Source organism: Dipodomys ordii, unplaced genomic scaffold (assembly GCF_000151885.1).
Source record: "Dipodomys ordii isolate 6190 unplaced genomic scaffold, Dord_2.0 Scaffold11, whole genome shotgun sequence".
NCBI lineage: Eukaryota > Metazoa > Chordata > Mammalia > Rodentia > Heteromyidae > Dipodomys > Dipodomys ordii.
The window spans coordinates 1,975,307-2,002,428 of record NW_012267227.1 but is presented as its reverse complement, the minus strand read 5'-3'; the positions used below and the strand labels follow the sequence as shown (position 1 = coordinate 2,002,428).

General features: G+C 47.0%; 1 protein-coding gene across 3 annotated transcripts; it reads left to right on the top strand.

Annotated features, from left to right (window-relative positions):
* Positions 1-653: 653 nt before the first annotated feature.
* Positions 654-27,122, top strand: Slc24a1 (solute carrier family 24 (sodium/potassium/calcium exchanger), member 1). Of its 3 annotated transcripts, XM_013010081.1 has the most exons (10): positions 654-2,537; positions 11,345-11,395; positions 12,502-12,610; positions 17,255-17,338; positions 18,458-18,549; positions 21,541-21,650; positions 22,053-22,467; positions 23,412-23,501; positions 24,941-25,107; positions 26,873-27,122. In XM_013010081.1, exons 1-10 carry the CDS (start codon positions 654-656, stop codon positions 27,120-27,122), a joined length of 3,252 nt encoding a protein of 1,083 aa, XP_012865535.1. The 3 variants fall into 3 exon arrangements, with proteins under 3 accessions (XP_012865535.1, XP_012865536.1, XP_012865537.1); XM_013010082.1 differs by lacking the exon at positions 11,345-11,395; XM_013010083.1 differs by lacking the exon at positions 23,412-23,501.

The window sequence follows — 27,122 nt, the reverse complement described above, 5'->3', positions numbered from 1 at the left end:
ACACCGTACTGGAAAACCCCACATACGTGGGGCCTTCCTATCCCTGGCAGAGCCATTCACTGCTACCTATCTTCTACGGTTTCAATCCCCATGTCCTGATGCCTTTGGTAAGCTGAGATCTGTGGCCTGGCTACCAGCTGTGCAAGACTGAGCTGCCAGCAGTTGAAGCTTGGACTTGAGTGAGGCATATTGGGAGATCCTCTGCAAGGGAGCCCATGGAGGACTGAGTAGAACTCCACAGAGCACCCGGGACTCAGCTCAGGGGCCTGGGCATGCCTATGCAGCAAGGAAACTCCTAGGTACCCTTTCTCCTGAGTATAGTCATTGCCCACTGGATCAGAGAGCAGAAATGGTTTGTCTCCAGCAGAAGCAAGTATGGCCCGCCACAAAGCCCCCTTCCCTATATGATACTTTTGTATCCCTCGATGTCGCTCATCACTCCTTTCCAGATTACAGCGTAGTGCATCCCAGATCTCCTCTTTGAGTTAAATAACTTCTCATGACCTTCTTCACACCCTGCTAGGTTTGTGACTCTCTCCTGGCTGGGCTTCATGGAGAAATCTTCTCTGCTCACCAATCTGAATCCCAGATCATCCTCCATCTCTCCAAGGACAGAATGAGTGGCCTTCTTTAACCAGACACAATTGGCCATTATGGGGAAGGTGCTGAGGATGGGGGCCCAGGAGAGGCGGTTACTGCGACCCAAGCGGCTTCAATGGAGTCGTTTCCTCTTCCTGTTAGGAATGTTGATCATCAGCTCCACCTATCAGCACCTGAGGAGACCCCGGGGCCTTTCCTCACTGTGGACAGAGGTCTCTTCCCAACAGTCTATAAAATTGGCCAGCCGGGACCTGTCCAGCGATGAGATGGTGGTGAATGATCATCCTCTGAAAGCTAGCTCAGAAATGGAGGGGGAGACACTGGCACCCCAAGCCACAGACACCACTGATGAAGCAGCACCTAGCAGAACCATGGACAGCCCTCGTAGTATACCCAGAACCACCAACGAGATCACTCCACCAGCACCAAAGAATAATTACAGCCCAACAGCCACACGCACAGAAAGAGCGAGGGAAAACCCCCTACCCACACCTACTGGAGTACTAAATCACAACACCCCAACTTCAAGTGGACAAATGGGAAGATATTACACCCCAACACCCAAGGGAGAAAGGAAGAGCAGCAGCCCAACACAAGCCAGGGGAAAGGAAAAGAAATACACCCCATCCCCTTCTGGGGAAATGGATACTTCCGTACCTTCCATATCCATGGCCACAGAAATAAGCCACGTGACCAGGGCAACGGAGAAAGACAGTGCACCTTGGAGAGCCAATAAGATACTGGAGACCAGCTCTTCCAAGAGAATTCTGCAAGACACCCCTGCAGTGACTCCCAAGCAAATAGTTCCGAGCACCCCAACTCTCCTGACCCCTGAGGTGGTAGAAACAAGCACCTTAACTTCTCCAAGGAGTAGCATGGAAACAAACACCCTGACCAGCTCCAAAAGGCTGGAAGGTAATCACAACCCAGTCAGTTTCTGGAGGGCAATGGGGAAAAACCTCCAGACAACTCCCCAGGGGGCAATCCTGGACCACCCCTCAGCTCTCTCTGAGGGACCAGTGACCCTCAACACCGTGGCAGGCAACATCCTGGCAAAAATCAAAGCATCTTCTGCTCCCCAGAATACAAGGAGACCTGCACCCGAGACCAGTATACCTCCTATTAGAACACCCTCAGCCACCACCTGGGAACTGACCAAACACCCTTCCACAGCACCCAGCACCCCAGGAGTCCCCAAAGTCAAAGCAAACCCAACCACTCAAGTCAGTCACTGTGTGTTTGTGGAGCCAGCCCCAGCGCTGCCCATCGCCCCCTCCCCAAGCCTCACAACGGCCATGCTTCCAGAAGCGCCTAGCCCCTCAGTGCTGCTACCCAGTTGGCCTGAGCTTCACCCCAAGGCAGAGTACCCTCCAGATCTGTTTAGCGTGGAGGAGCGGCAACAGGGCTGGGTAGCTCTGCACATCTTTGGCATGATGTACGTGTTTGTAGCCTTGGCTATTGTATGCGACGAATATTTTGTCCCAGCCCTGGGCGTGATCACCGACAAACTCCAGATCTCCGAGGATGTGGCAGGTGCTACGTTCATGGCTGCAGGAGGCTCGGCCCCTGAGCTCTTCACCTCCCTCATCGGCGTCTTCATTTCCCATAGCAACGTGGGCATCGGAACCATTGTGGGCTCGGCTGTGTTCAACATCCTCTTTGTCATTGGCACCTGTGCCCTGTTCTCCCGGGAGATCCTCAACCTCACCTGGTGGCCCTTATTCCGTGATGTGTCCTTCTACATCCTGGATCTCTCCATGCTCATCATCTTCTTCTTGGACAGCCTCATTGCCTGGTGGGAGAGTCTGCTGCTGCTGCTGGCCTATGCCCTCTATGTGTTCACAATGAAGTGGAACAAGCAGATTGAGCTCTGGGTGAAAGAGCAGCTCAGCAGGAGGCCCGTGGCCAAGGTCATGGCTTTGGGGGACTTCAGCAAGGTAAGGACGGGCTGGCTCAGGGGTCTCTAGAGCCTTTGGAGTGAAAGAATGGAGAAAGGGGAGGAGCCAGAGACCAAAGGGGAAGTCAGGCATTTGTGGCTTCTCCTGTCTTCTCAGCCAACTCAGGAGGCTGAGATCTGAGAATCGAAGTGCCAAGCCAGCCCAGGCGGGGAAGTCTGTGAGACTCTTATTTCCAATTGACCAGCAAAAAGACAGAAGTGGAGTTGTGGTTCCAGGGATAGAGCAGTAATCTTGAGCACAATAGCTCAGGTACAGAACTCAAGCCCTCAGTTCAAGCCCCAGGACCTGAACAAAAACAACAACAACAAAGACCAAAGTGTAGGGGCTGGGAATGTGGCTTAGTGGTAGAGTGCTTGCCTAGCATGCATGAAGTCCTCAGTTTGATTCCTCACTACCACATACACAGAAAAAGCCAGAACTGGTGTGGTGGCTCAAGTGGTGCAGTGCTAGCCTTGAGCAAAAAGAAGCTCAGGGACAGTGCCCAGGCCCCAGGACTAACAAAAAAAAAAAGACCAAAATGCAGAAATGGGGTGAGATGGGCACTTGGGTTTCCTTGCAATTTATTAAACACATTACAAGAGTGCAGACACTGGCAGATAGCCTGCTGGGGCATTTATAAGTATGACCTTGGGTTAACCTCTAACCATCTTGTAAAATGGTTTTTATGATGATCCTCATTCTTAGGAGAGGACATTGAGCCTAAAGAGAAGTTAAGCTTAGGGACGTGGCTCAGATGGTGGGGTACCTGAGTTCAAATCTTAATACCTAACAACAACAACCACCACCTCAACATTTGTTCAAGGTCATACAGCAAGCAGTCTACTTTACACCTCAACCCAGCTTGGCCCAATTGAGTCTTGGAAATATTTCACTGGGGGCTTTGGAGAATGTCCAAGGAGATTCTAGACAGGAAGAATAACCCAACAACTCTTCTGTGTGCATGGGTTTCAAATTTCAGAGCAACACCCTCGTTTTAACTTAATCCTATTTGTTCAAATTCTATATGTGTGTGTGTGTGTGTGTGTGTGTGTGTGTGTGTGTGTGTTGGCTTGGATGGGGGTTGGAGAGGAGGAGAGCTTTTTAATTTTTATGGTTTTTTTTTTTTAAAGAATAAAGAAGCACTTACCCACTGAAAAGCCAGCCCTGGGGACAGGACCAGGAATACTGGGGCTTCCTGGTCCAGAATTTGCCTCTTAAGGGACCTGGCCTGCTAAATTCATTGGCTGATTGAATTATCTGGAGGCTAAAATGAAATCCAGAACATGACCTCTGAAAATCTATCCCCAAGTGTTTTTTTTTTTTTTCCTTTGGAAGTAAAGGTCCCCTAGAGATAGAGACCCCAGTTCTCTTCTTCTAAAGGGTGAATTTGGGCCCAGGCTGCCTCAGAGTGCCTGTTGCAGGTCTCAGAGAGGCTACTGATGGGGTAAAGTTTTGCGTGCAAAGAGTACAAGGACTTAGCTACTTAATCCAGAGCAATTTTGATGAGTGGGCAGGATGGAGGAAAAAACAAAACAAAACAAATCTCAGCACCATGTCTGGGAGGGGAACGAGATTAAGTTTACTCTCTTGAGCAATTTTGAAATCATGCGATGTCCCGTCAGAGCAGAGAACCCAGGGCTAAAACACTTGGGCTCTAGTCTGATTCGACTTGTAATTCACTGTGTGATGACAGACAGGTCCCTTCCTCCCTCTTGAGGGAAAATGACAGCGTCCAACTCCAGAAATGGTACTGTGGCTCAAGTGGTAGAGCGCTAGCCTTGAGCACAGAGGGGCTCAGGCACGGAGCCTAGGCCCTGAGTTCAAGCCCCAGGAATGGCAAAGAGAAAAAAATCTCATGGACTTTCCTGCCTGGGCTAACTTTGAACCAAGATCCTCAGATCTCAGCCTCCTGAGTAGCTAGGCTGACAGATGCCAGCTGTAGATGGCCCAGAAAGGAGAAAAATTCTGCCCAGGGTCATAAAGCCAGCTGAACCCTGCCTCCCAGTCTCCACTCAGCTCTGGGAAGCCACAAGCTTAAAATAGAAAGGGCACCCAGCGTGTTGCATAGTATAAAAGAAGGAAACAGGAGTCCCTCTCCCAGTGAAGTTCCCAGAGAGTGGAGGTGAGGAAGCCCTGGTCTCTCCTCTGAGAAAAAAACATCATGGTATGGATCAGTCTAACAATGTCCCAAATGTCCCTGACTTGCCTGCTTCTTCATAGTACATCTCCTTTTATTTAAACTCTACAAATTCTGAATTTTCAGTTTCATCAAGACCTAGACCGTTAAAGTGATTTACTTAGCAAATGAAATGCAGTAAATGATTTCAAAACAGATTTCTTTTCTTTTTCTTTTTTTTGGTTAGTCATGGGGCTTGAACTCAGGGCCTGGGTATTGTCCCTGAGCTCTTTTGCTCAAGGCTAGTGCTCTACCACTTTGAGCCACAGCACTACTTCCAGTTTTCTGGTGGTTTACTGGAGATAAGAGTCTTACAGACTTTCCTACCTGGGCTGGCTTTGAACTGCAGTCCTCAGATCTCAGCCTCCTGAGTAGGTAGGATTACAGGCATGAATCACCAGCAGCACCCAGCCTCAAAACAGAATTTTAAAACTACTCCAGAGGCTCTTCAAAGCTTCTAGTAGCAGCAATGTTCTTATCTATGTGTTGAAACAGATCCAGTTTGATTTTGAGTTGACATTCTCCTGCCCAAACCACATGGAGACACTCAGCAGAGAGGGTACATTTTCTAACTGAAGGACTTCTAGCTGAAGGGCTTCATGTTACGGTTTATTCTGCCCTGAGTGTCTAGAATCAAAGTAAAGTTTTGTATTTTGGGGGGAGTGAAAGGGATTATAATCAGAATATTCTTGACTACTGCTAGAAAAATAAAATGACTACTGATTATAATGTTATACTATATATACCATATTTAGTATATATTTATAGTATATAGTATGCACACATGTACACACATACATATGAATACACACATGGATTATACACAAATGTATTTATATATGTATTATACATACATATGTGCATGTATATGGTTTAATACACATACACAAATTCATATATATAATCTATATACATACATGTATAGACATTACATATGTATAATTTAAATATACACATACACACAAATATATGCATATACATGTATGTATATATATATATAAAACTTTAGAATGTCTATTTTGATATTGCCTGGAAAAATTCAAAGATAAAAATATGTAACTGGCTGGGCGTCAGTGGCTCATGCCTGTAATCCTAGCTACTCATGAGGCTGAGATCTGAGGATTGAAGTTCAAAACCAGCCCAGGCAGGTAAATCTATGAGACTCTTATCTCCAATTAATCACCAGAAAGCCAGAAGTGGCACTGTGGCTCAAGTAGTAGAGCGCTAGCCTTGGCTGAAAAGCTAAGGGACAATGTGTAGGCCCAGAGTTCAAGCCTCAAGACCTACCAAAACAAAAACAAAAATGCATAACCTAATATTGTTAAATGGACATATATTGGTGTGAAGGTGTCTCTCATTTTGGCAGTACTGGGATTTGAAATCAGGGCCTGGTGCTTGCTAGGCAGGTACTCTACCATTTGAGTATAGTCTTTTTGTATTAGTTAATTTTTGAGATAGGGTCTCACTTTATTGCTCTGCCAGCCTGGACTGTGATTCTATCTGTGTTTCCTCAAGCTTCTGGGATATAACACATGGCCTAGTCATTGCACTTCTTCTGTATCTGAGATAGCAGGTGTGTACTAATGCACCCAGTCATTGAGTCTTGTGGATTATTTTTTTCCAAACTGACCTCAAACTCTCCCTAATCTCTGCCTTCCAAGTAGCTAGGATTACAAGTTTGAGCCATTGTACTCAGCTTGAGGCTTTTGGAGGTCTTGATAAGGAAGTGGTAAATGTTTGTAACAACACAATTGAAATTTTATACATGATTTTGAAGCCCTCATTGTATTTGTACTAGCATAAGACAACAGATCTTTGATGTGCTTTGACCATGTATAATCACAGAAAGTCAACAGGGAAGCCAATGAGAGCTAGACTGGTTGAAAAGCCTGACTGATATTTGAAGAATGATGAGTCCTTCTTCATAAATACATGGATTTAGGAGATTAGCCAGGAAGGACTAGCTATCCACAGAAAGGCAGAGCCATGGAACACTCACAGAAAAACGAGTCCAAGGAAGGGAATGGGCCTTGTCTGAACCCTTTTGGAATCAACCCCTTTACCCTAAAATTCTGCCCCCAGGAATAGTTCAGAATGTAAAATTCAGGGGGAATGTCTACTATTCTTTCCTGGGACTTGTTTTCTTCCTGGCAGTTTTTTTATTTTCATTAGCCTGGTGCTGGTGGCTCATACCTGTAATCCTAGCTACTCAGGAGACTGAAATCTGAGGATCATGGTTCAAAGCCAGCCTGGGCAGGAAAGTCTGTGAGACTCTTCTCTCCAATTAACCACCGAAAAACCAAAGTAGAGCTGTGGCTCAAGTGGTAGATTGCTATCCTAGTGCTCAGGGACAGAGCCTAGGCCCTGAGTTCAAATCCCAGGACCTACATCACACACACACACACACACACACACACACACGCACACACGCACGCACGCACGCACACACGCAAATTAACCAACAAGACTCCAAGCAGACAAACCTGATTTCTTCATAGGAACTGGTCCTCTTGTTTGTTGTCAGGGTTGGTATTTCTCCTAAGGGCTTCTATCAGTGATCATATGGTGAGCTGCCAGCTGTAGACACAGGTTGGTGATCTATGGCCAATCTCAGACCTCAAGAAATCTGCTGTTTTCTGAGAGAGCTATTCTAGCTGGGGCTTCTTCCTTCAACTCCTTTAGTAGTGTTTACCTTCCTACTGCTTTAGCCACCTGAGTAAGCTAGACTAAAACATCACCAGAATTCACAATTCTAGATCACTCTTCCTAGGGCTGGGGTGTAGCTCTGTGCTACAGTGCTTATTTAGCATGTGTGAAGCTGAGCGTTATAATCGATTCTCCTTGTATGATTATGTTTCTTCGGACGACTTGTGGGAGATTTCATCTACTAGTGTGTGCTCACCCGTGACAGAATAAGTGTACAAGTGACAGAACAAATGTACAAGGAACAGATAGTTATAGGAAAACCCAAATATCTGATCAAGTAGTCTGACAGCTTGTTTCCACGGACACGTATATGCTTATCATTGAGGTTTTACAGACATTTGTACAATGTAGTAACAGCTTCTCCTACTACAAATACTGGGATTAAATACAAAATTAGATTATTCACATTCTATTTAAAAAAACAGCAAATCTGGATGTTCTGCTACCTAAATTAGTTGGAATTTAGAAGCAACAAATGACTTTAATTTTTGTTCTGGTCCTGGGGCTTAAACTCAGGGCCTAAGCACTGTCCCTGAGCTTTTGTGCTCAAGGCCAGTACTCTACCACTTGAGCCACAACTCCATTGCTTTGAACCATAATCATCAGATCTCAGCCTCCTGAGTAGCTAAGATTACAGGTATGAGCCACTGGTGCTCAGCTGCTTTTGCTAAGGATGAGGAGGATGGAAAAGAGCAGGGGAGGATGGTGTGTTGTGAGGGGAATGTAGGATCGTGTTGGTGATGAGGGCAGATTCAGAAAGCACTTTCTTGTCAGATTTGCTGAATGGGTCCCTGGGCCACTCAAGTGTTTATCTGATGTTTATGTGAAGCTGCCTGAAATGCCAATGATTTGAAATGGAGCTGCTAGGGAATGAAGACTCAATACTACTTCCCTCATTATGTTTAGGAAAATAGGACTTTGTAGAATGAGAAAAGATTAAAAAAAAATCAAACAACACATCTTCCCACATAAGCCACAGAGCTAAGCAATCCGGAAGGTTCTGTCACTGTCTTGGTTGAGTGTAGCAGTAATAATTCTAGCCTTGTCTATTTTATGGTGTTAGTAGTCCTGAATAAGAAAATGGTTATACAGGGCGTTGGTGGCTCACGTCGGTAATCTTAGCTACTTGGGAGGTTGAGATCTGAGAATCATGGTTGGAAGCCAGCCTGGTCAGGAAAGTCCATGGAATCTTATCTCCAATTAACCACCAAAAAGATGGAAGTGGAGCTGTGACTCAAGTGGTAGTGCACCAGCCTTGAACAAAAAAGCTCAAGGACAGTGCTCAGGCCCTGAGTTTAAATCCTGAAATCAGCACACACACACAAAAAAAGCAAAAAAGAGAAGAAAAAGTAGAAGTAAAGGGAGGTAAAAGACTTTTGTGCTAGAAGAACATAGAAAAAGTTAGCCATGAGCACTGAACCAACCTCAGAGAAATATTTTGGCTCATGTCAATCTGAAAGGCACAAAAATCATTGCTCACCATGGAGTCTCTTTGTGGGCCTCATTAGCCAACTCCAAAGGTAGCCCAGACCCTTAAACTTTGTGGATGAGGGTTGAACTGAAAAAACGGGGTGATGGTTCAGACAGTGGAAGTTCATGTATACAGCTTCCTTTATCCCAGTAAACTTAATAGATATGTCTTGAGAGAATTCAGGAGATTGGTTAAAATGCATCATTATTTCTGTTGTTATGTGCAACATACATACTCAACATTCAAATCTTCCCTATCTTCCAGAACTTAACTCAGATTCTGTCCAAGGCAGGATTTCTTCCTGACCCATTTATCTACTCATTGCATATCACAAGCCACTTTTGTTGTTGTTGTTGTTGGTTGTAGGGCATGAACTCAGGGCCTCTGTACCATCCCTGAGCTTTTTTGCTCAAGGCTACTGCTCTACCACTCCGTGTCACAGCACCACTTCTGGTTTTCTGGAGGTTTATTGGAGATAAGAGTTTCATGGCCTTTCCTACCCCGGCTGGCTTTGAGCTATGATCCTCAGATCTCAGCCTCCTGAGTAGCTATGATTACAGGCCTGAGCCACTGGCGCCCAGGCCCACAGTTTATTCTTGTGTCTATGTTACATTTGTCTCCATTTCTTTCTGGACATAGAATCCATATCTTAAACATATTTTATCCTTAAAGCTATCAGCATGGCATTTTCAGTAAATAGGAACTGGAAGAATGACAGGTGGGTAGAAGGTCCTAGATCAGGCACTATTTTCTCTATTTTCTGAGTTGAACAGAGAAGAGAGTATAGTTAAGTCCACCTCAGGTTGGGGCAATGGAGGTGGGGTGAGGCAAGGAATAGGAAAGTCTAGATCACAAGGTCACCATTAGTGATCCTGATGCCTCCAGATGGTCTTGGAAGCCACTTGGGAATATCTACTCATCTAGCTTACCCTTCTGGAGCACCTACTCTGTGTGTAAAAGACATTATGCCACAGGTGAGGGGAAAAGAGATCGTAAGTTTGCTGCATGATTAAACACACACACACACACACACACACACACACACATCAAATCAACCAAAATAGTGGGGTCTAGCTGAAATAGACAAATAGCATATGGTTTAAGTGGCTGGAATGCAAAATGGCAGGCTAGCAGTCCAGATGGTAAGTGCTATGGGCCTCATGCCTCTTCTTCCCTTATGCAGGGTTGGCCTGCTTACTCCTGTGTCCCATAGCTCTCCCAACAGCCCGGCCAGCCCCGATCTGATCACATAGCCAGCGTTTAGCATTGCAAAGATGCCCACTGTTGCCATCCGGGATTTTGAGAAGAATCACAGTCAGTGGAGTGAGGGGGTGGGGGTGAAGGGGGACATTTGAGGAAACTTTATACAGGAACTCACCCAGAAGTTTCTGGGGGAAAAATGGATAGGACTGGGTAAGCAGGAAGGAATAGAGAGGTCTTTTACTTTTTTTTCCATCATGAGCCCTGAACTCTGGGCCTGGGCGCTGTCCCTTAGCTTTTCAGCTCAAGGCTAGCTCTCCACCACTTGAGCCACAGCACCACTTTTTCTGCTTATGTGGTGCTGAGGAATTGAACCCAGGGCCTCATGCATGCAAGGCAAGCACTCTACCACTGAGCCACCTTCCCAGCTCTAGCGAGGTCTTTTTAGTGGTAGAAAATCGATGAAAGAGGGGAGGAAGAGTTGGAATAGATTAAATGTATTTGGAGGAAAATTCAAGGATTCATTTAAGAAATATTTACCGAATCCTTGCAAAATACAATAAAAGACAAGAATAGGGCCAGGGGCTGGTAGCTCATACTTACAATTCTAGCTATTTAGGAGGCTGAGATTTGAGGACTGTGGTTCAAAGCCAGCCCAGGCAGGAAAATCTGTAAGACTTGTATCTCCAAATAACCACTTAAAAGCCAGAAGTGGAGATGTGGCTGAAGTTTTGAGTTCAAGCACACATGCACACTTGCACATGCACTCATACACACACACACACACACACACACACACACACAGAGGCACCTATAAAAGTGAATCATACTTAGATGAAAGATGACAATGAAGGGGAGACTGAGGCATAAGGAATGAGGTTTTCAGGTGAGTGAAGAGGGCAAACATCAAGTTATCTCTGAAGCTTTCCCAGAGAGAAGTAAGGAGAAAGTAAGGAATGTCTCCCATGGCATTTTTCTTCCCAGTCATGGGGCCTGAACTCTGAGCCTGGGCACTGTCCCTCAGCTCTTCAGCTCAAGGCTAGCACTCTACCACTTGAGCCACAGTGCTACTTCTGGTTTTCTGCTGGCTAATTGGGGATAAGAGTCTCATGGACTTTCCTGCGCGGGCTGGCTTTGAACCGTGATCCTCAGATCTCAGCCTCCTGAGTAGCTAGGATGACAGGTGTGAGCCACCAGCACCTGGCTGCCCATGGCCTTTCTTGACTCCTATTTTCTTGTGCTTCTTATTTGCAGCCCAGTGATGGAGTGGTGACTGAACAACAGCAGGACAACAAGAAGCTGAAGGTGGGCGCTGTATGGAATCTTCCCAACAGGAATAAGGCAGGGTCTCGGGGTTCAGCTGCACACCCTGGGCGTAGTGGCCCAGATTCTGGGGAAACCTGATGATGCGCAGGCCTGGGAAACTCCTGGGAGCTGGGTTGCCTTGTCAAGGTCTCTCACCTCCCCCCCCCCCCACCATACACCTTCTAGGAGGTGTGGATCGGGGAGGCCAGGGTCACAGTAGTTTGCTGTGTACTGTTGGGCTTTGCATCTGCAAATGACTCCTTGGACTAGAGACACTCAAGTCCTACTTTCTAGCTTCAATGCTGCACAATTGATCCAAACAAAACAAACATTACTGGAGACATTGACTTTAGAATGCTCCAGAACTCAGAAAAAAATAGGATGGGCAGTGAAGGAATGTGACTCTGAGATTGTGACGTTACTGCATCGTTGGCTTATGGGATGTGGAAAGCATGATGAGGAATTTGGAAAGGAGAGGCGAGGTGTGACTCCTCCAACATGCATGGGATTTTCTAGGCCTGTTGTGAAGTACTGCACATAACCACTAGATGGCAGGAGAGGTCAGACGGAGAGGGATGGGAGGGAGAATTGGCCTGAAGTGTTGGTTGTGAATCAGTTGATCGTTGAGTGTGTTGCTATAACTGTGCATCACATCTGGATACAGTCTAGATGTTTGTGCCGGTGATGATCTCTGAGTGTAGGGGAGAAAAGGAAAACTGGTCTGGGAATCATCAGATCTGAGAGCGAATCTGACCCCATGCTTGATATTAGAGTCGAGCAGATCCTTTGAACTTTTTCCTTTTCTCTACACGGGGCTCACAGCCTGAGGATGATGATAACACAATCAGTCTATGAACCCGAAAGGGCTGTGCCCACATCCAGTGGTCTCCCTGAGGGCCTTAGGTGGTGTTTCTAGACATGTGTACTTGCTGGAAGGTACAAACTTCAATAAGATGGAGAGCCTCCTGGTCTGAAGTGAAGGCTCCAGTGCTTTCTCCCAGGGTGTCTTTGGGAAGGAGGCAGCTTAGTAAGGCCCTTGTGTGGGTGTGGCTCCTCTGGCTTGGGCAGGGGTCCACTGAGGCGTATATGGCTCTCCCCTTGCTCAGCTCCCGTCCATGCTGATCCGAGGGAGCAGTTCAGCCTCTCTGCACAACAGCATCATCCGCAGTACCATCTTCCACCTCATGATCCACAGCCTGGACCCCCTGGGGGAAGGTAAGCAAGGCCTTTCTCCAGTCCACTGTGCTGCCCTGCCCATTCCTTCCTCCCGCCTCCAGAGAAGACCTGGCACCTGCTTATCTGAGCGCAGCAGGGTGGGGGGGTGGGAAGGAAGAGGCAGATCACAGAGAAGAGTAAGGGAATGGAAGTTAGACACTCTGCTGCGCGCTGGTGGCTCACGCCTGTAATCCTAGCTACTCAGGAGGCTGAGATCTGAGGATCGAAGTTGGAAGCCAGGCTGGGAAGGAAAGTCTGTGAGATTTTTTTTTTTTAATTTTTCAATCCATCACCTAAAAATCAAAAAAGTGGAGCTGTGGTTCAAAGTGATAGAGTGCTAGGCTTCAGCACAAAAGTTCAGGGACAGCACCCAGGGCCCTGAGTTCAAGCCCTATGACCAAAAAACACAAAACCAAAAAAATTAAAAACAAAAACAAAAAAAACCCCAACAACAACAACAAAAAAAACCCCACCACACTCACAAGAGGGCCAAAGGACTTCTAGATGCCACTGCTTTCCTGCCCCAGTGTCGCCCTCTGTGAAATGAAGGGTATCACCCGCAATTAGGCCATGATTGCTATGATCTCTTGTTCCGGTCTCGGCTGGGATCCAGCCTCAGTATCCCACTGAGGGTTGCAGCTTCTGAGTGTGCCTCTTCTAGGACCCCACAGTCCCAAAGCTTTGAACAGCATTGCCCTTTGCTCTGAACTCCTAGGACCCAGCTGGGAAGCTCAAAATCACCTGGGTGACGTGCAGTGGGGGCTGGGGTTGAACTTGACAGATGATGACAATTGAGAGGCTCACCACCCACCTTACCAAATCCTGCCTCCATACCCTTTGTCAGGCCCTCCTTGGGTGCCTTTTAGACTCTCCTTGAGCTCCTCCTCCTCTGGGGAGCTGGTTCAGATGGGAATTCAAATAGTAGGAGGCCATTTGCCTTTGAGAAAATGCCAAGGCCTCATTGTGCAATTAGGCAGTAGGTGGGTCTGATGTAACAGAATGAGCCACTGAGCCCCAGGGAATACCTTGTGGGATTTTCTGGTTCCAGGACACATTTTGGGGGCTTAGAAATTCCTCAGGTGCCGGGGGCTGGTGTCTCATGCCTGTAATCCTTGCTATTCAGGAGCTAAGATCTGAGGATCTCAGTTCAGAGCCAGCCTGGACAGGGAAGTCTATGAGAGTCTTATGTGTAATAGACCACCAGAAAACTGGAAGTGAAGCTATGGCTCAAAGTGGTAAAGCACTAGTCTTGAGCAAAAGCAGGTCAGGGACAGTACCCAGGTCCCAAGTTCAAGTCGAAGGACACACGGACACACACACACACACACACACACACACACCCCTTAGGCCCAAAGTTTCTTCTTTAGATTCAATACTAGGTTTCAGGTGTTGAAAATAATGATACTGATTGTACAATGACAAAAGCAGTATCAAAGATGGGTCTCAGTTTTTCCTTAGAAATGCTTTAAGGGAGCTTCAGCAGACATGCTTAGAGAGGAAAGTGTTGGCTGGAGAAAAACAGCGCCTCTGATGAGGGCTGGGCCCAGGGAAGGAAGGAATCACTGACTAACCAGTCCCTGATGATAATGACCTTCTCCTGCCCAGGACCGCAGGGCTCCCTGCCTAGGCCATTTCTGTGACCACAGCTGTCAGCTGGCCTACTTGTCTTAACAGGATTATATGATGTTCAGGCCAAGCTGAGGTCAGAGGAGATTGACACTAAGGAGATGATCCAGCCGCTGGTCATAGAGAGGGGGTATAAGGAAAGCAGTGCCATGGAAGCCAATGACATCACTCCTGGCAAGGGCAGGATGCCAGGCACACTGTGGGTGTGGCAGATCAGGGCACATCTGAGGTGAATGACTGCTGATGCTCTGGAATGCAGGCCGCTCAGAGATCCCAGCCTGGTCCAAAGGGGACTAGGACCCTGCAGACCTTTATTCCCAGGACTCTCTGGGCATTTGTTTGTTTCCCTAGGCTGCTTCCAGATATCCATCCAGATGTTTCCATCCTTTGCATATGTTCCAACTCTCTCCACAATGCTGATGAGTAGGAGAGACATTTCCTGTGGTCTGAAATCTCTTCTCCCTCTCTGTGAAGGAGCTTTTCCGATCCAGGATTCCCGCTTATCTCGTGTGTGTGTGTGTGTGTGTGTGTGTGCGCGCGCGCACGCACACGTGCTGGTCCTGGGTCCTGAGCTTTCTGTGCTCAAGGTTAGTGCTCTACCACTTGAGCCACCGCTCCACTTCCGGCTTTTGGGTATTTGATTGGAGCTAAGAGTCTTATAGACTTTCTGCATAGGCTGGCTTTGAACCTCGATCCTCAGCTCTTAGCTTCCTGAGTAGCTAGGATGACAGGCATGAGCCTTTGGCACCCAGAGGGCCCCACATCTCTTGGTCATCTCACTCAGATGTGGGAGAGAGCAGGAGTGGGGGGGCACCTTGAAGCTCACCTTCTTACCCTGGGGGCACAGGAAATAAGAAGTCAGGGTATATGATGAGGGATGTGAGACAAAGAAAGATTTGTTTTTTTCCTCCCCCTTCCCTCCAGCCAACAGTGAGCACCTGGTGTTCAGGGAAGCTTGCCTTCCACAGCAGCTACACACCGCTCAATGACCTGGGGTCCTTGATCAATGCTAAGGGGGCACTGGGGTTGCCCGGATGAAGGAGACAGTGATACGCCAGCTTCCTGACACCTCTGGGAAGATGTGCTTTGGCATTAGGAACACCTTGGGGGACTACACGTGTCCCAGTAGTGGTTCATCCACTTATAAGAGAGCAAGAGAGACTGATTTTTGCAGGGGGAAATTCCACACCTTTTTTTTTTTTTCTGTTGGTTGTGGGGCTTGAACTCTGTGCCTGGACCCTATCCCTGAGCTCTTCAGCTCAAGGTGAGTGCTCTACCACGTGAGCCACACCACCACTTCTGGTTTTCTGGCGGTTTATTGGAGATAAAATCCTCCCGGACTTTCCTGCCTGGGCTGGCTTTGAACCATGATCCTCAGATCTCAGCCTCCTGAGAAGCTAGGATTACAAGCATGAGCCAGCAGTGCCCGGCTTCCATACATGTTTGATTTCCTGCCTATCCTGGATACAGAAAGAGGCCTTAATCTTCCCAACTTTCCAGACCACAAGTCCTCAGTTTCCTCAAAGACTGTGGTATGGACAGATGACCAAATCCCCTGTGATTCACATCCTCTGCAGAGCTGTTTCCTGAGTAAGACCACTGTTCATGACTGTCAACTCACCATCATTTGTCATGTAACATGGCATAATATCATATGACAACACTACCATTGCTATGGTGATTTCTAGGTCCCAGGCATTTTTTTATGCACAGCCATGTGTAAATTTATATAATGTGTTGATCACTCTGGAAGGTTTTTTTTTTGTTTTGTTTTGTTTTGCTCAAGGCTGGTGCTCTACCACTTGAGCCACACCTCCAGTTTTGTCTTTTAGCTGGTTAATAGGAGTTAAGAATCAGATTTGTATGCCCAGGCTGGCTTCAAACCATGATCCTCAGATCTCAGCCTCCTGAGTAGTTAGGATTACAGGCATGAGCCACTAGTGCCCGGCTCTGGAAGGTTTTATGGATGAATTGTTTCACTCAGCTAAATCCATGTCTGTAATGGAAGTAGTAGCATGCTAAGTAACAGTACTGATGAGGCTTTGCAGCAATTAAGCACTTGGACTTTGTCTCATGGACCCTCAGGATGTGCAGTGAATGTTGCTTTTGTAGAAAGATGACACTAACGCTTAGAGAGGCAGCATGGACTTCTCAAAGGATCTGGTACCTGCAGGGCAGAGCCAGCCTGATGTCCTGAGGCCCCAGCTGGTTGTTCATTGGCACCTTTGCTTTTCCCTCCCCTTCCCAGGCTGCACCGCTCCCTCCTCCCTCTCTTGCCTAGAAATCATACTTCATGTTTCCTGGCACAGTCACAGTAGAAGATAGGTGCCTTCTGTGTTTTTCTAGAAATCAGAGCAGCCATTTGGTTCATGATGCTCTGTGGGACTCCAGCCAAGCATGTGCACTGGGACCTGGAGAGAGGCCCTGGCTGGATACAGGTGTCTGGGATCAAAAGGGTTGTGACCAAGAGCTTTGCTCTTCTTCCCACCTGGGAGGGAAGGCTTGGGAAGACAGCCACCAGACCCCCTGGAGCAGCATGCACAAAATGATGCTGCCCTGACTTCTAGTTCATACACAGAAAATGAGTTGCAAACATCATTGCAGATCATCTAGTTCTAGGGTGGCCAAAATCGATCTGTCATCATTTCTCCATTCTCTGCCCATAGCAGACATCACCAATCAATCCTGGTAGGTTTGGATCAGATTCCTGAATCTAAGACTCAAACAGCCATCACCTGAATTTATGAAGGAACAAATCCTATTTGTTGTTCCTGAGGTCAACCAAGTCATTGTACCAGAGAGGAAAGAGGCCTTGGGAAGGAAAATGACTTGCCAAGCTCATCGTCAGTGACAGGGTAGGGACCTAGACACCATGAAGATGCCCAGTACGATCAGAACCAGACGTCACACACAGGCCAGCCTTTCCCTCCACTTCTGCTGCTCTGGTTGTCACTGCAAGGGCATGGCAGGGAGGATGCAGTCATCTCAGATGAGATGTATTTCCTTTCTCATTCGCAGCCCGAGCCTCCAAGGACAAGCAGGAGAGCTTGAACCAGGAGGCCAGAGCCCAGCCCCAGGCCAAGGCAGAATGCAAACCAGAAGGTGAGAGAATGGCCACGCTAGTTCTCTTCTGCCATCTCCCATCGTAGCCAGCACAGGCCAGAAACTGGGGCACATGTTTTGGCTCTGAATCAGTCCGATGAGTTAAGGTTGTTCTGTAGGCTGCTTCATTTTAGCCTCTTGCTTCAAGGATGCTTTTGGTGTGTGTGTGCTGGTCCCAGGCCTTGGACTCAGGGCCTGGGTACTGTCCCTGAACTTTTTGTACTCAAGGCTACCACTTGAGCCACAGCTCCATGTCTGGCTTTTGGGTCGTTAATTGGAGATAAGAGCTGCATAGCCTTTCATACCCAGGCTGACTTGGAACCACAATCCTCAGTTCTCAGCTAGGATTACAGGTTTGAAACATCAGTGCCCAACGTAGGATGTTCTTTTGGATATGGCTGCCAGCTGTGAGCTGTCTCTATGGTTTCTGCAGCCTCCTCCTTAGATGAGGAAGGCAAGGAGAGGCCAGCAGGTTGTTCAGCAATCACTTGTTTTTGCTTGCTGAATTGCATCCCAAATGAGACTCTTTTAATGACGCTTCTTCATGTTGCTTCTGCACAAGGCTAGTGTGGCCAGGTAAAGCCATCAGATATGTGGTGACACACAAGTCCAGTAGCTAGGACTAGGGAAGTGGGGCAGCTAGTTCTTTACAGGCTCTGCACACCAGGCCTTCCTAATCCATTCAGTAAATCCCAGGGGAAGGCAGACACACAGCAATTCTTGTTCCATAAACAAGGAAAACTGAGGTTCAAAGAGATCAAGTGACTTACCCGAAGCCACACTCAGGATCCTTTCCAAAGAAGCAGAACCTGAGTGCTGGGAAGTGAGTCTGATCCCTGCTCCAGTTCACCAATTGTTTGCAGCATCCTTGGCCATCATGGTCAGGAGATGTCCGTGGATACAGGGGAGCAAAGATGGCCACTTCCCGACTATCCTATCAGGAAACAGGACAAGAACAGGTCACAAACTATCATCTTGCTTTTCCTACTGACAAGAAATTTCCCCAAACAGGCCTTTAGCCACCCAGCAGCCCTGTAGCCACCCACATCCCATGTCTCTGCCAGCTGCTCTTAGAGCCCACTCCACTCTTCTGACCTAACCCATGTTTGTCCTTTAAAGAGGAGGAGCCAGCCGAGCTCCCTGCGGTCACGGTCACTCCAGCCCCTGCTCCAGACGTCAAGGGAGATCAGGAGGAAGATCCTGACAGTCAGGTAGGCTCCCAGCCTCTGCACAGCTGGAGGGACTTAGAAGGCCCAGGGAAGGATTTTCTGGCCCCAAATGACTTCCCCTCTAAAGGCCTGAAGTCCTGTTTTTAGAACTGTAGGAATGAAACTAAATCGATTTAGTTTTATTCCTCTGGAGAGAGCCTTAACCTCTCTCTGGAATCCCCCTGAACCAGTGCCAACCTCCTGGGGCCAGGATATTTACCTGACATCTCAGTGTGACAGATGGTATGAAAACACCTTGTGAACTGCCACATGCCATAGTCATTGGTTGTCAGGAACTTGGGGATGGTGAGTCGAGGCTAGTCCTGAGCTTGAAGTGTGGTGGGATGGCTACTGAGCCAAGTTCTTAGAACCTTCTAGACTCCTGATTGCTGCTGCAGTGGCCAGGAGCCTGCCTCAATCCCAGGGTCTTCTGATCTCCACCCAACACTACCTTCATAGGCTCTTGTCCTACTGTGCTCTGGTCAAACCAAACTCCTTGTCTCCCAAGCTACCTCCAGGCCTTGCTTACATGATTTCCTCTCCCTAGAACACCTTCACCTCCATCTTTAGATACTCAGCACCCGCTCCAGGCCTGGTGTAAATGCCTCCTTTGCCACAAAGCCTCACTGATGCACCAATTAAAGCTGTATCGAACCGAGGCTGAATGGCACACAGTAAATAAGTATTCGATTTGCAAGGTTCAACTCCATTCTTTTGTTTTCCTAGTTGATACCCAGCAGCTTTCAGTCCTCTCTCTCCCACAGTCCAGCATCGTGAGAGTTCTTCAGGGTATCCCAAATGTCCTGAGTAGGCCCATAATGGCCAGCCCAAGCTAAGATGGAGTCAGAACAGAGGTATCTGGAATCACAGTGTGGGACGGGGCACAGTGTGCTGTCACAGGAGCCAGACCTAATCAGAGGCATCTGTGATCTGTCACTGTCCCTCCCCCAACACACACACAGTGATGCAGCCTCCATCACTGGCCTTGTTTGTTTACTTGTATGTACCCCTAAACCACCACTGCAGTCCTCTAGAATACAGAGGATCAATTAGTGACTGGTAACTAGTCTAAAAAGAATCTATTCAGCTGGAGATCAGGGATCCAGACTGGATCTGGGGAAAACCAGGGGCCTTGACTACAACAAGAAAGAAGAGAGCCATCCATTCTGTTGGGGTTATTGGTGGAGGAAAGTCCTCAGAGAATAGGGTGCAGGTGGTCATGGGAAGTCTCTTACCTAGATAGTTTTGATTTAAATGAATTCTCATCTCCTCCAGGCAGGGGTCAAGGAAGCAGGAATAATTTCAGAATGGAGTCTTTCTTACTCTTCACACCCAATTCAAAGCACAGGTTCATCAGAGGGCTGCAAAAACTTAAAAACCAGCCTTCCTCCCCCACTTATGAATTAAATCAGAATATCTGGGGTGGGTCCTTGGGCATCAATGGTTTTAAAAGCCTCCAGGTAGTTTTAGTATGTATTGAGTATCACTGAACATCCTTTGGGGGTTGTCAGTTACCATGACATTCCTTACAGATGATGTTTTCTCCACAGCACACAGCCCAGCTCACTCACTACTCAAGGGATAGTGGGACCAGCATGTTATAGGTTAGCTGAGAGCGAATCTGAAGACCCTCACAATCAATGGCTTTTAGCGTGGAGGAGACAGCCCTGAGGTTCCCAGACACTGGTTGGGAGATGAACTCATTAGGAGCACTTGTGAGCACACTCAGTACTGCTGACTGGCTCCCAGTCCCAGAGATCCAAACTCAATGGGTACATGTAGAGACAGGAAATTGGAAGTGCTTTTTCTGTGTGTACCTCTCCTGGGACTTTAACTCAGGGCCTGGGCACTGTACCTGAGCTTTTGTGCTCAAGCCTCACACTTTTGCCACTTTGAGCCACAGCACCATTTCTGGCTTTTTGGTAGTTTACTGGAGATAAGAGTCTCATGGGTTTTCCTGACCAGGCTGACTATGAACTATGATCCTCAGGTCTCAGCCTCCTGAATAGCTAGGATTATAGGTGTGAGCCACTGATGCCTGGAGGAAATTGCTACTTCTAATAAGTTCCCCAGGGCTATCGATTTGGGGATCCAGAGGTCTCATTCAGTTCTAGCTTTTGTAAAGCAGGATGACATAGCAGTTAAGAGGTTGAGAATTGGACTATACATACTGAAGCCCCAACTTTATAATTTAAAAACAATGGGCCATGGCAAATGATTCAACTTCTTTTTACTCTCGTTTCTCCATCTATAAGGGGGGTACAACACTAGCCCTATCATACTAGCTCTATAATGAACTGAGTTACAAAATATAGTAAATGTTATTATTATTAAGCCACTCACCATGATGCCTGGCACATAAAAATGTACAATAAATAGGTATCATCATCACAATTTTACACATGTAATATAACAACTTAAGAGTTTTAGTAGGTTCAGCAAGATGTTGTGATCACCAAAGAACGTGGTGCTATTCATTCATGACTATGCTCCATAGGCAACATGAATGGAAGCCTACTGTCTTAGAAAGGGAGGTGAGAGTCTTGTGTATGTTCTGTGGTTCATTATGGATGTCCCCGAGGGTTATAGTTATTTAGAATGAGTTCATCAAGACATAATCTCTAGAATGGCAAAAGGACCTTGGGATCATTAACCAGGGAAGAGCTGTCCTGTGGAAGAATAATTATATGTGTTCTGTGTGGTCTCAAAGAATGAAGAGATACATGAAGAATAGAGGAGCTTTGATATAAAAATGGACTTTATACCACACAGCTGTCAAAGATGGCAGAAGCAGGTGGTGAGAGGTTCCCCACCCCTGAAAAGGACCCAATTAAAGCCGAACAATGAGTTAGTTTTCTCCCTGGAATGTTTGTGTTTTGATAACACTCATAGAACAGCAACCAAAAATAACACCCCACAACAAAAAAGGGAGAAACGGGAAGGGAAATGAGCAGAACAGTTACCACACATTCATCTGTTGACTTTGGATTGCAGGAAGGCGTGCCTGGAGCAGACAGCAAAAGAGAAGTGACAGGTGAAGAGGGTGGAACTCCTGGTGAAGGTGGAACTGAAGAGAAAAGTGGAGGAGAAACTCAACCAGAAGGGGAAACCGAAGCAGGAGCAGATGACCCTGAAGGGGAAACTGAGGCAGGAGGAGATGAACCTGAAGGGGAAACTGAGGCAGGAGGAGATGAACCTGAAGGGGAAACCGAAGCAGGAGCAGATGACCCTGAAGGGGAAACTGAGGCAGGAGGAGATGAACCTGAAGGGGAAACTGAGGCAAGAGGAGATGAACCTGAAGGGGAAGCTGAGGCAAAAGGAAAAGGAGATGAAAATGAAGGGGAAACTGAGGCAGAAGATGCCCATCATGGGGAAATGGAGGCAGGAGGAGATGAGCATGAAGAGGAAACTGAGGCAAGAGGAGATGAACACAAAGGGGAAACTGAGGCAGGAGAGAAAGGAGACGAACATGAAGGGGAAAGTGAGGCAGGAGTAAAAGATGAACATGAAGGGGAAAGTGAAGGAGAAGGAGACGGAGATGAACATGAAGGGGAAACTGAAGCAGAAGGAAAAGCAGATGAACATGAAGGAGAAATCCAAGCAGGGGATGGTGACATACAAAGTGAAGAAGGTGAAACTGACCTCCAGGGAATTGATGCCGAGAATCAAGGTGAAGCGACCAACGGGGAGGAGAAAGGTGCAGATGGTGAAGGGGGAAGTGATGGAGGGGAGAGTGAAGAAGAGGAGGAGGAAGATGAAGAGGACGATGAAGAGGAGGAAGAGGAGGAGGAAGAGGAGGAGAGAGACGAGGAGCCTCTGTCCCTGGAATGGCCTGCCACCAGGCAGAAGCAAGCCATTTACCTCTTCCTCCTGCCCATTGTGTTCCCACTGTGGCTGACAATACCTGATGTCCGCAGGGAGGTGAGTGGATCCAGGTGTTCCTCCCGCTTCCTTTCCCAGGGAAAGAGGTTGTGGGGATCTAGATACCCTGGGCCCATAACTAAAGGGACAGGGTAGGGACACTCACCTTGGCACAGGGCTCTCTGAGGATGAGGGAGAGGATCCTGGCCAGGACACATCCTGGCGTGAGCCAGTCCCTCCTGGCTTCCTACCATAGCTTTTGTTTTTATTTTGAGAATGATATCACTATACCCTTTCCATACTTCACAGGGGTATTCTGAACCCCCATTACCAAGCCTAATTCTTCTTCTTCTTCTTCCTCTTCTTCTTCTCCTTTTCCTTCTTTATAATCCATAATGGGGCTTGAAGTCAGGTCTAGGGACTGTCCCCAAGCTTCTTTACTCAAGGCTAGCACTCTACCACTTCGAGCCATAGCTCCACTTCCAGTTTTCTGGTGGTTCATTGGAAATAGGACTCTCATGGACTTTCTTGCCTGGGCTGGCTTTGAACTGTCATCCTCAGCTCTCAGCCTCCTGAGCAGCTAGGATTGCAGACATAAGCCATCAGCACCTGGCTAAGCCCAGTGATTCTTTTATAGAACAGCTCTTCTCTGGTTAAAGGTACCAAGGTCTCTACCATTCTGAGGGTCTGAATGATGCATTCCATTCAAAGAAGTGAGTACTTTGTCTGGGTCCAGAGAAGTGGGGGGGAGGGGGAGAGAGGTTCAGGGAGGGGTTTACAAAAGCCAAGCACCCTTATGAATCTGGTTCTAGCTCGCTTCTGTATGGTGACTGCAGAATGCCCTGCTGGCCAGGCTCTCTTACACCCCATACTTACCCATCCGTCTCCTTTGCTCACTGGACAGGGCACCTCAGCTCCATGCATATGTAGGGATCCTCTATCAGAGGGTGTAGGGCCAGTAGTCTTTGCAACTTATTCCTCTTCCTTTCCATCCTTCCCAACAGGAATCCAGGAAGTTTTTTGTTATCACCTTCCTGGGATCCATCATTTGGATAGCCATGTTCTCATACCTCATGGTGTGGTGGGCTCACCAGGTGAGTGGTCAGCAAGAACTCAATTTGGCGTCAGCTGCAGTTCCAGTACAAGGCAGTGTCAAAGCTCAAGTGGACCTGTGCTTTCCCTGTTGTTCAGGAAGGCTTCACGAACCAGTGGCTCATGCCTTATAATCCTAGCTACTCAGGAAGCTGAGTTCTGAGGCTCCCAGTTTGGAGTCAATTTCATTTGTTTTTTGGGGTCTGTGGTTTCAAGGAATTGAACCCAGGGCCTCATGCATGCTAGGCAAGCATTCTACCATGAAGCTACATTCCCAGCCATGATATTCTTTTTTTTTTTTTTTTGCCAGTCATGGTGCCTGAACTCTGGGCCTGGGCGCTGTCCCTCAGCTCTTCAGCTCAAGGCTAGTGCTCTACCACTTGAGCCACAGCACCACTTCCAGCTTTTTCTGCTTATGTGGTGCTGAGGAATCGAACCCAGGGCCTCATGAATGCAAGGCAAGCGCTCTACCACTGAGCCACCTTCCCAGCACCCCAGCCATGATATTCTTATCTCCTCTTAACCACCAAAAAGCCAGAAATGGAGCTGTGGCTTAAGTGGTAGAGCACTAGCCTTGAGAACAAAAGCTCAGGGACAGTGCTTAGACATATCCAAGCTCTAGCACTGAAACATGTGTGCGTGCGTGCGCGTGCACACACACACACACACACACACACGTAATTTTTAGTAGTGTAAGCATTGTGCTTTTAAAGTGTGGCTTTTGTCTGACATGGTATTCACTCTGTAGCATGATCCAGAAGGTTCCTCATGTGCTAGCTGTAACTACTCTGGATCTGAGCATGCATGGCTTTTCAGTTCTGCATGGACTAGCATTTCACACACAGCTGAAATTGTAAACCTTTTGCTCTCATTGTGCTGAGTAGGGTCTGTGCAGAATTGTTTGTACTTCTATCTGTAGCCTCTTAGCTCCTGGCACACAGCAGGGGTCATTTTCTCAAAGTGGAAATGTTGACATAAACACTTTTTTTCCCCCACTGATTCTGGGGCTTGAACTCAGGGACTGGCCACTGTTCCTGAGCTTATTTGCTCAAGGCGAGCACTCTACCACTTGAGTCACAGCTCTACTTTTGGTTTTCTGGAGGCTAATTACAGATAAGAGTCTCACAGACTTTCCTGCCTGGGCTGGCTTTGAACCACAATCCTCAGATCTCAGCCTCCTGAGTAGCTAGGATGACAGGCATGAACCACCAATGCCAGGGTAGTTCTTTGAAGATGGTGTAGTAGGAATGATCAGGACAGAGAAGAACTGCATGTTTTCCTGAAGCCTGGAGCATCTCTGTGGCCATCCCTCTTTCTCAGCTGGCCAAGCTCCACAGAAAGTACTCTATTTGCACATGGTAGTGCGTGGCTGGTGCTACCCAGTGTCAGGTTTTTCACCTCCTGTTGCTATAGTGTTTCATTAACTGTTCCTGTTTACTAGGTTGGTGAAACCATAGGTATTTCTGAAGAGATTATGGGTTTGACAATCTTAGCAGCAGGCACATCGATTCCTGACCTCATCACAAGTGTGATCGTTGCTCGGAAAGGCCTGGGAGACATGGCTGTGTCAAGCTCGGTGGGCAGTAACATATTTGACATCACTGTGGGGTGAGTGGCAATTGGTTCTGTCCTTTTCTCTCTCCGTCCTTGAAATCCAATTCTAGCCTTGCTTACTAATTTTCTTCTTCACTCACTATATATGCAAAAAGGGACATTTATATTGGTGTGTGTGTGTGTGTGTGTGTGTGTGTATACTGGTCCTGGGGTTTGAACTCAAGGCCTGGGTGCTGTCTCTGAGGTTTTGTGCTCTACCACTTGAGCCACAGCTCCATTTCCAGCTTAGAGATAAGCTTGGACTGCCTTTGAACCATGATTCTCAGATCTCAACTACCTGAGTAGTTGAGGATTATAGGCATGAGCCACCAAGGCCTTGTTGTCTATAAGGCTAACAAAGTATATCCCCTTCCTTCATCAGAGCCAGGTGGCACAGCAGAATTAAGATACTGACTCAAGAACAAGGATGCTGTCTCACATGTAGCTGACTGCAATTTACAGATGAACTCGAAGTGCATTCCATTCCATCCCCCAATATAGTTCAATACATGGTGGAAGGCACGGGAGGGCAAGAAAGAGTCATTTCACTTTTTTTGATTGCTTTCTGGTGCTGGGGAATGAAAGGCAGGGATGTGTGCACATTAAATGCTTTCCCCGAGCTACATCCTGAGGCCCTATTTTTTTTAATATTTAAGTAGGTGTATAAAGGAGTTGCCATTTAACAAAGCATGTTATGAATACAATCCTAGTTACTCAGGAGGCCCTATTTTTGATACTCCAGTTCTTTTCTATTTGGGTTCAGAGGCTCTGAACAGCATTTGGGGTGAGCAAAAGGCTACCTCAGCTCCATTTCCAGCTTTTTGGTATTTAACAATGGGTTACAGCCTGTTCCAATCTGCAGGACATAAATGTATCATACACTTGCCTGATCAGGCTGGCTTTGAACCAGGATACTCAGATCTCAACCTCCTAAGTAGGTAGGATTACAGGCCCCAGCTACCAATGTTTAGCTATATTGTTGCTTCCTGTCACCACCTCTCCCTGAACTCTCAGCCTTGTCAGAGCAGAGCACTTGGGCCACATTCATTTCTTCCAGGACATCCTGGATTTGGTTCTTTTACCCAGAATTAATTTGTGGATGTGTATAATGGATTAGAGTGGCAGATGGTGGCAAAAAGGAAACTGAGAGCCCTAATCACTAAAGAATTTAAATATATTGTATCTTTTTTTTTTTTTTTTTTGGTGGGTTGTGGGGCTTGAACTCTGGGCTTGGGCGCTGTCCTTGCACTCTTCAGCTCAAGGTGAGTGCTCTACCGCTTGAGCCACAGTGCCACTTCCGGTTTTCTGGTGGTTTATTGGAGATAAGAGTCTCACGGACTTTCCTGCCAGGGCTGGCTTTGAACTGCGATCCTCAGATCTCAGCTTCCTGAGTAGCTAGGATTACATGTGTGAGCCACAGGCGCCGGCTTACATTGTTTCTTAAGACAGGCCTTAATCCTAAAAATTTAAATGTTAAGAGTCACATATGGATTGATTTGGGTTAGTGACAAAAACGGCATTAGGCATGCAATAAAAATACAAAGCTCAAATTAACAGTACTTGTTTTAATCTAGGCTCTGCCAAAGATTAGTCTCTGGGCTAATAATTTCATTTCCCCCAGTCTTTTATTTTCTCATATGTAAATGGGCCTACCAGTTTTTTTCCTACTTTATAGTTTATGTGTGTAAAAATATAAGTGCTTTTTAAGCAGAAAATACTAATTAAGTATGTGAGGTTATTATAAGCATTATAAATATTCATAGTTTCCTTAATCTTGCAGCTTGCCTGTTCCCTGGCTGCTTTTCTCTCTTATCAATGGATTACAGCCTGTTCCAGTCAGCAGCAATGGCCTGTTCTGTGCAATCGTCTTGCTGTTTCTCATGCTCCTGTTTGTGATTTCTTCAATTGCATCATGCAAGTGGAGAATGAACAAGATCCTGGGCTTCACAATGTTCCTTCTTTATTTTATATTTCTGATCATCAGCGTGCTGCTGGAAGACCGAATCATATCCTGTCCTGTATCTGTCTGA

Coding starts and splice junctions, on each gene's coding strand:
- Slc24a1 (XM_013010081.1), top strand. CDS start 654: ATGGGGAAGGTGCTGAGGATGGGGGCCCAGGAGAGGCGGTTACTGCGA. Junction 2,538..11,344: donor CTTTGGGGGACTTCAGCAAG/GTAAGGACGGGC, acceptor TCTTATTTGCAG/CCCAGTGATGGAGTGGTGAC. Junction 21,651..22,052: donor GGAGAAACTCAACCAGAAGG/GGAAACCGAAGC, acceptor AAAAGATGAACA/TGAAGGGGAAAGTGAAGGAG.